We start from the raw sequence: 12373 nt of genomic DNA, 5'->3' as shown, positions 1-12373 counted from the left end.
TCTAGTTATACCAATACTGTATATATGAAATAAAAAAATTAATTATGATTATCTTCTTTTCTTTTTTTGAGATTGTTTTCATGCTGACACACCACATATACAGCTTCAATACTCTAACAAAATAAAGCTGGGTTTGTAGAACTACATAGTAATAAAAAATAAGATGAGTATTATTTTACTTTAATCGATATTATTTGCAAATAAAAACATTGGTTTTAATAAAGATCCTAAGACTGTACAAGACCGACTAAATAAGAACCTTCACAACACTAATCATAAATAACTTTAAAAAAATAGTCATTCTACTATTTTGCTTCATTGACTAATAATATTATGTAAAGCCAAAGGATATTTTGCTATGCTGCATATGACAATTAAATATGATGTTCCTTCATTCATGTACTGTCAATGACCATTCATAAAGGATTGACATATCCCTCCCCACATTCATATATTATGAATTGACTCAATCATAAGCTATTGTCTATTAAATGTAAATATTCTAAGACATCGTAATGAAAGAATAGATTAAAATATATATTAATAATAGATTGGAAGAGTCTACATTTTTTTTTTTTTTTTTTTTTGTACATGGTCTAAGATAAATATTTGTTTAGGTAAAGAAAACTTCAATAATCTTTTCACAAATATCCGTAGGACAAAATATTCATTTCTCACAAAATAATAATTGATTTTTTTTTTGTTCTCCATAAAAGAATACTGCAGGGGAGGAACTAATTCAAAGGCTTAGTAATCGGGTATGTAAATAAAGAAAACGAAAACTAACATGGTAACCTTGACAATTTGAATAATTTTTAAGATGACATTTTATTAAATTAGCTGCGAAGATAATTGAGATGAAGGAATTTAACACTAACTAGTGATGAAAATGGGATGTATAATGGACATGTTAAAAAAACAGTTCGGTAACCCTGAAACTGCGAAACATGTTTTGGGAGAGATAAGATACTATCAGCTTTGGCAAGAGAGGAGAGGGAGAAGGACATAAACTAGGAAATTTGCTAAAATTACTCCAATGTCGATCCCCAATTCTACTCTGAGTCCAATCAAGGACCAATGATAACTCTACAACAAATCCTGAGAGTTACGCTCCATCTTTTATAAGCACATACATACAAATGTTCAATCAGGTTTTGAATATAATTGAATCTATTCAGGAAAGGAAGTTCACTACTCATGAATTAAATATTAATCACAACTACTAAGGAAAAGAAAAATCATTCTTCAGATTACCAATTCCAAAAAAATTGTTCAGGTAAAAAATTCACACGATTTGGATAGCTAATTAATTATTACTTCGCCTTCAGCGTTACTCTCCTGCATTCATGAGGACGCACACTCGTGCTTCGATGTTCTTTCCTCAAGAATGAAAGAATAATTATGACTACTTTAAAAAATATAATACACTGTTCAAGTTGTCAACACCAAAAAAAACTTGCAACCTATAAATTCTTAAGATTTACAACCATAATCATTCATAGAATGGCTATGGCTAGAGTTGTATCAAAAATACAGTAACTACTTCTGACTGAATTGAATAAAAAGAAGATTTATTGATGAGGTATAGATGTAAGTCCTTTGTTAAACTCAGAGTAAAATTGAGGATATTCATTGGTGTAATTCCTGCCCATGTCATTGCATGATACAAATTATAATTTGTATTTACTTTCTATCTCTCATAGCTGCTCGCAGCTAATCTTATTGAACTTCATGACAGCTAGAATTGTCAGGATTACCAACTTAATTATCTGTTTCTTTTAATTTTACACATAATAAAGATCATATCTTCTACAACTTTACATATGCTATCTATATGCTTTTAGCAAAGACAATTATGAGCTTTTTTTAATCTTCTCGAATTGATAAATTGATAAAAACTTATGTGAGTGGGCACTCCTTACCGAATTTTATTTTGGGAAAGGGATCTTTTGCTGAATGACCACTTTTTCAAATAGATACATTGCAGAATCACTACATTGCCCCAAAAAATAATATATTTATTTGAAGATGATGATGTAATTATTGTCCTGATTAACTGTTAATTAGTTCATTATTGTCTATGCCTCTAAGAGCACAAGTCCTTACATAATGCAATACGAATAATAGTCTCCCTAGAAACCCAACAAATACAGCTGAAAATAAATACACTGTGTATTTTTGTGTTAGAGGGTTGACACCCTGACTTATTGGGTGAGTGTCTTGATGTTGTTTACAACGCTTGGAGAACTGCTGAAGCATCATTATAATGAAATAATTCAATTATAATTATTCAACACTTAATCATTACAATTCTTGGCAAATAATCAAACGTTTAATCTTTTAAAATTGGAACAGCATTAATGGGAATCATAATATTGTATTTTACTTTATTTGTGTATGATTAGATAAATTTTGAAGGAACTGTATTCAAGATAAATTAAATAAAAATTTATCATTGGAATGATGGATATTTTTTATCAATTTATTATTATTGCAGTTGAAAGTTGGAAAGATCATTTTCGTGTTCTACAGCTGAAAGGACAATAACAGTATTGGTTGTAGCCCGCGAACGTTCCAAGACTTGAATTTTGATCCAAAGCTAAAGATAGGATTTTCGTAAGGGTAAAAAAAGAAGAGAGAGGGAGATATATGATATTACTGAATTAAGACTCCTCCTAATAGCAGCTGTCAGTTATAAGGTTTTTGGAGAGGAACACCTTTTATGTACATTAAAAATAGCATTAATGCCGGAAAAAATTAAAATTATGTTTAAATTCATATGCATTTTTAAATCAATTTACACCAAAGATGAGCGAGAATGCTTTTTCAGAAGGAGAAGTTAACACCAACACGACTTACTAAATAATGCACAAAATTAAGAAAAAACACATGTAGCAACTGTTTTTCTTTTCTAATAGCCTAATTTAGTTTGTCTGAAGGTGAACCTTTTACATTTAAATTAATATTTATATTATTATTTTATTATGTCTTTTAAAAACAACGACAGGCGAGAATTCTTCTATAAGAGGGAGATATTAACACAGACAAACGCCTTATTAAATAATGAATAAAGAAAGAAAGAACATATAGATTTTTATAATTTTTATTAAAGACATTTGATGAAGCTTCATTAATATTTATTGAAAATTTCTGCATTTTATTTAGTAAAAATATCAACACAATTTGAACATATATTTCATTGAACCAGCGTAGCCCGCGACATTAAGAAGTTAAAATTAATTAAGAATTCTTCTGCTTAATATAAAACAAAAAATAAAGACCATAAAATTTTCAAGAATTATTATCATGTTGATTATACGAATATGAGTATACTGATATATAGGCATTATATACACACTCTTCTTTCATGCAATAAGGAATGGGTTGCTTTATTCTGGGTCAGACACCGAACTTGCAAACAGGGAGTTGTTTCCTTGATCATCCATTCTAATATCTCAAAATACAACCAAGCTCTCAGGTTATATAGGTGAATTACTGGACTTCAAAGCAGTTTAAACTCAACCGTCACTTCAACTCTAATCACCAGGAACCCCTTCTAATACAATAAAATACAACCTCGCCCACGGGTTATGTATATGAGCTGCTGGTCCTATAGGTAGCTTAAATTCTTCCACCGCCGCTTCCCTGAGCATCAAAGGACCCTTCTAATTTCCAAAATACACCCGGTCCTCAGGTTGTAATTGTGAAATGCTTTAAAAAAAATGCCACTTAAAGGTGCTATGGTCTTGAAGACCAAAAAAATGTCCCTAGAACCATTTACGGAGCCTTAAAAAGCTACATAAAAAAATTTCAGCAAAATCCATTCATTAGTTTGAACGTGAACTTTGGACAAATACACACACAAAGAGACATTCACATTCAATATATAGATTCAGGATAAAAAAATAAATAAATAAAAAGTTCCCTTTCTTTTTAGAGGCCATTTAAAAACTATGTGGATGCATTTTAGCTCATAAAACCTCACAAATAACCATCAATTCAAAAATAAATAAAACAAATTATATTTAATTAGTGCAAAGCATTCTCAAAAAATATACACTACCTTCATTTAAAGCTTGCAACCGGGTGTCAAACATTTCACTGATTTGAGAAATATAATTTTTATTTACCACATTATCCACTAAGCTACACCACACCATATTTTTATTTACGCGTATGGACTTATTTTTGTATAAAATTTGACCTAGAACGCATTCTGGTTGTAACTCAAACATATTTTGTTTTTGTTAAGCTGTTATCATTCTTATATAATTCTCAAAAAAGAACATCTGAGTATAAAATAATAGTAAAGTAATGTGCTCATGAAACATAGAGTTACAATGAGGGTTGTCTCGAGAATTATAAGTAGTGAAGTCCAAATATGCATTTTTGACCTATGCTTGCATTTTTATGTAGAAATTGTGTATAAGTGCAATCCCTCCATAGTAACAACCCTGATTACAAACTCTATAAGTTTTTCACTCCAAAACAAGAGAGCTCTGTTTCTTGGGTTCCATCCCGTTTGTCTTATCCATCTTACAGCCAAAGCTATCGAGTTCTTACAATCCATTTGCCTCTCTTGCCCAAGACCTCGCCCTGATAAAGTCAAACTTACCTCTTGTCTGTCATTAAGAAGGTCCACAAGAGCCTGACCAATGACCATCTCCAAGTTTAGACACAAGGTAGAGGAAATTCTCAAGAAGAACCCATCATTAGAAAATATGAATAATATTGGTTTAGTGATCTCAGGTAAGAATGTGTCTGGCGTGAATGAGAATCCCAACACCATAGCAAGCTTCAACTGAGGCCCAAGACATCTATAGACTGTTAAAAAGCCTTTAGCATTTTGAAGGATATTCTCACCAAAAAGAGGAACAGGCTAACAGAGTAGCACTTGAGGGAACAGATGATTATTCAGTGGAATAAGCGCTTGCTGGAATAAAAAAATATAATTTGATATAAATATTGAAAACGAAAAGAAACCCTTTTTTTAGTAGATTTATTTGCCTTTTCGTGCTTTTTCTGCGAATTATATATCATTGGAGTAGGCAGAGAAAAAAATGGACTATTTCTAGTTATTAGGACAATTAGCAATAAGGAGGATCTTGAATGTATATGGAAGATCTAAATCATGTGGAGGAGGTAGTCTCTTAAGGCAGTGCGTCTCAAACTTTTTTGAATTCGACCCTTCAAATACACCTCACACCGAGAGTTGAATATTTTTTTTTTTTTTTTTTTTTCTGTAATATATTATTTAAAGATCATATGAAGCCTATAATTTTCAGCACTGTGGCAAATAATATAATTTATAAAATAATCATAAAATAAAGATTTTAATTCTATATATATTGAAAAATATAGGAAAATAATACAAAATAATCGAATATATAATAAATATAAAATCAGGGATATGTATACTAATTGGAATCATTTCTATACTATCAATTCTCTTTTTCTTCATGAATGAAGTCAAAATTGAGACTTGCAAACAAACAATACTACAGGCTGTGTATGTGCAAATAGGTTTATAAACGAATCAATTTCTTAATGTGACGGATGTGAACTTTGCATTAAGGAAAGTAGGTCTATTTGCACTTTAATTTTGGACAGAGCAACTCGAAGATCCATCCTCTACGTTAAGCCACAATCTTGATTTATTTGTAATATAGGTTAATACGGAAGAGGTATTCTCCCATAAATAAGTTGAAGCGTCTTGTATAAGAAAATCTAAAGCTGTTTTAGCCAATAGGGGGTACTCATTCATGACAAAAACTCATAATTTGTCAAGATTTTAGATAAAAATCTGTTTTTTTATCACATGAATGATTGATAAACGTATCTTCCATATCAGAAGACGGATCATTAGATGTGGTGATGAAAGGGCGTATCCATTTTTTTTAGAGCACTATCTTATGGGAAATACTTTTTAAAATGATTCAGAAGATACTCATAAAAAATATATACATTCATCAATAGTTAAGTTTTGATACCACTCAAAGTAATATAAATTTAAATTATATTCTTCTTTTTTGAAATCATCTCACGACCCACCGTTGTGTCCTGCGGTCCCCACTTTGGAAACCACTTTCTTAAGGAGTACTATGAGATGGGTACTCGGATTCAGTCCGACGACTAAGGGATGAGGGAGTGTACCACTTCAAATTGGATTGTACTTATGACCTCTTTCACTTTTGACCCCCTATAAGAATTATTCGTGGAGAAATGGGAGGGGGGCACATAGAAGTAGTGTACTTTGTTCAACTAAATGTAATGATACTTTGTTGTACCCCAGAGTCTAATAATGTATTTTGCTTACACCCTCTTTTCTGCTCTGTGAATTAGCATATTTATTTTGGTGCACATAGGGTCCTTAGAAAAATAGTAAACGTATGACCCTAATTTTTATATATTAGTTTTATTCATTCCAGAGAGACCGAATGAATAATAATTATTAACAAACAGTTTAGTTTATAATTAGGTCTCTAGAAAAAAGCTCGTACTAATTAACAATGTTTGAGACATGAGATACATGGAAACTTTGCTTTAACAATATACAAGATAATTTCCCCAGAAATCCTCTTTCTTACGCTTCGTTTTTCATAAGTAAAACCTCATTTAGTTACTCAATACTTAGAGGATCTCTCCTCTAGAATGAAATGATAATGATAACAACTTTTGAATTTTTCTTTTCATATGACGTGATTAACCAGAGAGTACTTTAGACATGAGAATACTTCCATGAGCTTGAACTACACACGCTCCTTGTTAAAAATCAGCCCTCGGCAGAGATTTTATAATATAGAGTTGTATGTATGAGTTGACCTAAACGTCACACTATTTCATTCAATTTTACACCCCGTTTTTCACAACTCTATACATAATTTGAATAGTTTCTACTTTATTTTTTAATATGACGCGCACCCTCGATTGTATTGTTATTTCGTAGATCAAGATTGAATAAAAATCAGCTTAATATATATGATGAAGATGTATTTTGCTAAACAAAGATTATAAAATGGGACTACAATAATTAGATTAATTAAAACAGATACACTTACAAATATGAAAAATTCCATAATGTATACTGGTAGTTGCATAAATACGCGGACTAATTTTTAAACGCTTATATCTCGAGGTTCCGTGACTGGAAATAAAAAATTCAAGCTCAAGTAACTCAGTAAATCTTTTGGCTTAGTTTTTGTTTTTCTTACTCGCATCAAACAAAGTTGTTTACGATGAATGACGAGGCCAAACGTTATATGGTTGCCACTCTCCTCCGCGCCGGTAGGTCTGTCAAGGAGATAATCAAGGACACTGAACTATCCAGGACTACTGTGTTCAATGTCCAGAAGCTTGTCAAGGAGGGAAAAGATCTGAAGGAGGGTGTTCGGACCGTCAGACCACGGAAAATCAATGTGGATGAGGTGAAGGAGGCCTTCACAAAAACATTTGGTCACCTCAATCACCTGATTTGAATCCCCTTGACTACAGTGTTTGGTGGCAAATTGAGAAGAAGGCCTATGCTACCCGCCACCCGAATTTGGACTCATTGAAGGCCAGCGTCAATGAACCATGGACGACTATTACATCATCAATGTGTGCAAGGCCTTCTGGGGGCGCTTGGAGGGTGTCATAGCAGCTGATGGCGGTTATATTCAGTAATTATATTAAATTTTATACCAGAATAAATTATCTATTATATAATTCTCAAAAACAATACGTCATATGAATTTTATTACACATTTAATTATTTGCCACAAATAGTCCGCGTATTTATGCAACTACCGGTATAAGAGACAAAACTATCCTCTACTCATTATTTAAATTACAACACGTTATCTCACGCAACGTTTCTAATTTATATTTAGGCAACGTTTGATATTTCTTTAACGTAAATAAACTCAAAAGTAACTTACGGATAGTTAATGTTGTGTCATTCCTTATTTATTCAGTCAATTCCAGTCCAGTCCTTGGACAGTCCTTAAGACTGTCGGTCCGTCAATACTAGAACTGATTTTAAAAAAGGAAATAAAACAGTAAACAGTAATGTGTTTTTGATTCATTTTGATTTCTTTTTAAATTGAAAACCAAACGACACAGGAATTTTAAATTTTTATACATCAGAAGGAATAACATTTTTTTACATTTTGATCATAGCTCCAATAAGTTATATTGATCTTAGAAATCATCTTCATAAAGAATGATTAATATCGTGTTGTACATGTAATCCTTATTGCTATAAGATTTTAAGCCTTAAAGTTTTTGTAATCGTTAAATCTTCTGTGATCAAGCTAATCCAGTTTGTTGAAAGATCTAATTATAATGCTCGCGTATTGTTAGAGGTATTACAGCATCTAAAAGGTAGTTCAAATAACGATAAAACGATGACCAATTTTTCTATAATCCCATGAATATTCAAAAAAAGTACGATTGTTAGAGAAAAGTTTCTTATTATTTCCGTTGTAATTATTAATTTTATCTACGCCTTGGAAATTAGCTTGTATAATTATGTAATAACATATTTTTAATATATTTTAGGGTCAGATATATAATCAAAGTATTTAATAGAGGGATATATTTTTGATGGAGAGTAAGGTTTATGTTCATTCATTCGTTGGTCCCATTTTTGATAGACAATAGTTCACTGTTTTCCTACATATGAATGGAAAAAGGGGTATCATTGATATAAAATTTGGCTGTTTAGGAACCCAATATGGCCAAAATCAATAATGATGGTGTCCCATGAAAACGATCTATACCTGATGGTTTAAGTTATCAACAATAAAGTTTATGTATCTACACTTACCGTATTAAGTTATAAAGTTTAAATACAAAACTTATTTTCATTGTTTTTTAAAATATATTTTAGTCTTTATTAAAACGAATATCATTTTCGTCTAAATTCTTTTTCAAATCCAAATATATATAATATTTAACGAAAGAAAAGTTATTTACCTATTTTATTTAATAAGTTATTTTAAATTCCATTCTATTGATTATTTCTTTAAAATATGTGTTACTTAAAATTAAACTTTACAATGAACAAATTGTTTTTATTTTCATAATTTCATAGGAATTCCTCAGGAACTCAAGAAAATAGAAAGCGGATTATGATTACAAATCGCCATGGCAAATCCATTTCAGCAGGTTTTAAGTGCACGATATATGCAAGATATAATAAGTGGGAACATACCAGATCTTATACGTCCCACCTTTAGTCATCTCGGTCTTTACATTGGATTGATTGCATATACGGCCATTGGTGCAAAGGTAAGTTAAAAATGACTATAATAAACGGAACTAAAGATAGAGAAAAACTCACACAACCTTTCTATTTATTCTTCTTCTTTTCTTTTTTTTCTCCCTTTGTTGATAAATTTGATTACTGTTCAAATACTTTCTATCAATACATTAATAAATATTCGAGTGAGTAAATTCCATGGAGTAAATAGCCACCCCAACATTACTATGGGTATATTTTTGGTTTTTTTTAAAACGTATCCGAAAATTAACATGGGAACTCTAACAATTTGTATAATATTTTAGAAAATATGACCTGAAATTTTGCTACAAAAAGGAAACTAAAATCAACATGGTAATTATGATTATTTGAAGGCTATTCGGGAGAAGATTAGCTTAGCTGTCATGAAGTTTCTCTTAATTAACTGCAAACAGCTGTGAGGTTAAGGAAATAAACACAAACCTCACTTTTATCGAAAATGGGTAGTAATTACTCTATTTTCGATCAAGATCATTCTAACTTCAGTGAAACATGAACTACACTTATGACTCCCCAACAAATCCTCAGTGTTACTCTCCATCATTTATGAGCACACACACTCTTGATTATACTTTTTACTTGGATGTTCTCTCATCAAAAATAATTGAATAATGATTACAGGACATAAAATTTAAAAAAAAGACATGGGGCAAGAGAAATACAATACGTTCACGTTTTATTTCCATTTTTATTCGTAACTTAGCTGAGGAAGCTCCGATTTCAACGAAATGTACTTTGTTTGCTAGCCTTGTTATTATTATTATTTTTTTTTTTTCAATTTAACAGGATTTTAAAAGTTATATTCAGCACAACTTTACATCAATTGCGTTTTAATCGCATTAAGGAAAATATAATTTTGGTTCTAGTATTATTGAGGTCAGACTCAAAGAGTCAAGAGTAATACAATTAGTAGTATTTTCAAGTATAATCCAATCTAATGTGACATCATGTGAAAGATGTTTTCTTAAATATTGGCCTTGTAAGTTATAGGGTTGTCAAGAAATGGCCAATTTTCATGGGTAGGTAAATTTTCCGCGTTGTTTTTTATACCCATTGTATTTTATAAACCAAGAATTTATATTGAAATTGAAGTTTAAAGATGATATAATAAAATTATTTTGTCTCTAAGATGGATAAAGACACCAGACAATTAAGAAAGGATTTGATTAGTTATCTTTTAATATTCATGGTTTAACTAGATTCCCGAGGGATTCGTACAAATATATTTATACATCATACGTATTTTTAGTCAGGATCAGATATTTATTTATGTAAATTAAATTTATGTTAACATCTTTTAGTTATTAATTTAAATATTGATCGTCATATGGTGAATGTTTTGAACAAATTGTGGTAAAATACTGTGTGAATACAGATGCTTTAAAGTAATAAAGAACTTCCTAAACCATAGCTTCTACCTGATTACTCCCTTAAAATCTTTTCCCACTAACTTGGTTTTCCATTTCCTGTGAATGTATCTGTTTTTGTTGCTATATTTTAAGACACCATTTTGATTCTTTCATGCTTAGAGAAAAATAACATTTTAATTAACTTTAATTCAAAGAGGAAATACATCACTTTTAATTAACATTGTTCGAGTTTATGAAAAGCAGATGTTTCAAGAAATACTCTATACTTGAAACATTTTCTTTTCTATAGAGCGTTTTCAAAAGCGTCATAAATTGCATCATAATTGAAGGAGACGCCATCTTAAAGGTTCAAAGTAGATATTTATACTACTTAAACTGGACACATTTTCTTTTAAATCTTGATTAAACTCTATCAAATGGCCTGAACAATAAAAAAAAAAGACTTAACACTTGTACTAAATATTACTTGATGCCAATGTTCAAGAGCGATATTTGAAGTACATCAAAGTAATACGAACTGAAAATCTTTAGGAAATACCTCAGTTTGTATAATTAGCTTTTTTTTTTTTTTTTTTTTTTTTGACCAATTTGAGACGATAAGACTAGAAAATTAGAGATAAATATCTTAGTATTTCCACTGTAAAGCTTAATTTATTGTCTACAATATGGAAATAAGATTGTATAATGATGTAATAATGTATTTTTTATACATTTTAGGTTCAGATAAATAATAAAATCATCTAATAGAGTGATACGTTTTTGATAAGCAGTAGTTAGATTTACATCTTTTTAGATATTTATTGGAACAAATGGTTTTTATTGTCATAAAAACCCAGAATGGTCGACATCACCAATGCTGACGTCACACGACAACGCTCTATAGACAATGTTTTTAAGGACCAACATAACCCCGCTATTAACAATATTAAGAAAATATTATTATCTAATAATTATTTCAAATTCTATCACTTTTTATTGACTGTGATTATGATTTTTTTTATATTAAGATAGTAAATGTATGTATTACCATATTTTAATAGTGAATAATAATAATTTATTAAGAGGTAATAAGTAATGATAAACAATAAGTTTTGAGTTCTTTAGTTGGCACATTTGACATACAATAATTCACTATTTTTCTTAATATTAATAAAAAACAGTTTCATTATTGTTAAATTAGGTTATTTAGTTAACAATACTGACGTCACGAAACCACGCTCTATTTGTAGAGTAGGGAATTGACTTAAGGCCAACAGTCTTTTAATAAATAACTTAAAGGATCACAGTAATTATATTTATTAATGTTTATTCTCATAATTTAAAATATTTTGTGAGATAGATCTATTTATTTTAACTCCTTAAGACATTTATTACATGATTGTTCTAATTCAACTCCATCTTTCATTTCATTACTATTCTTAGTGTTAATAATTGTAAGCATTATGGGCATGTACAAATATGGGATAAATTAACAAGGTAACCCTGACAATTTGAAGAATGAATCGAAGGAGAATAGCTTAGCTCTCATGACGTTTAATTCAATCAACCGCAAGCAGCTATAAGAGCAAGAAAATTAACAGAAGTCACACTCAGTTTATAACAAAAACTATAGGGAGGAATTAATCCGATGTCAATCTTCAATTCTACATTGAGTCCAACAAGGACTTACACTTAACTCCCCAACAAATCATCAGTGTTACTCTGTGTCACTCATGAACATACC

At 30.3% G+C, this 12373-nt stretch overlaps 1 protein-coding gene across 1 annotated transcript in view; it reads left to right on the top strand.

Moving 5' to 3' along the window:
• The window catches only part of LOC121118740 (TWiK family of potassium channels protein 7), a 218981-nt gene that overhangs the window by 135185 nt on the left and 71423 nt on the right, over positions 1-12373 (top strand). Inside the window, exon 2 of the mRNA XM_040713324.2 lies at positions 9074-9270. Within this exon, the coding sequence (XP_040569258.1) occupies positions 9127-9270 (144 nt within the window). The 5' untranslated portion in view covers positions 9074-9126. The remainder of the gene's footprint in view (positions 1-9073; positions 9271-12373) is intronic.

Source organism: Lepeophtheirus salmonis, chromosome 5 (genome assembly GCF_016086655.4).
Source record: "Lepeophtheirus salmonis chromosome 5, UVic_Lsal_1.4, whole genome shotgun sequence".
In the NCBI taxonomy this organism is placed as follows: domain Eukaryota; kingdom Metazoa; phylum Arthropoda; class Copepoda; order Siphonostomatoida; family Caligidae; genus Lepeophtheirus; species Lepeophtheirus salmonis.
This window is presented reverse-complemented; position numbering and strand designations above follow the sequence as displayed.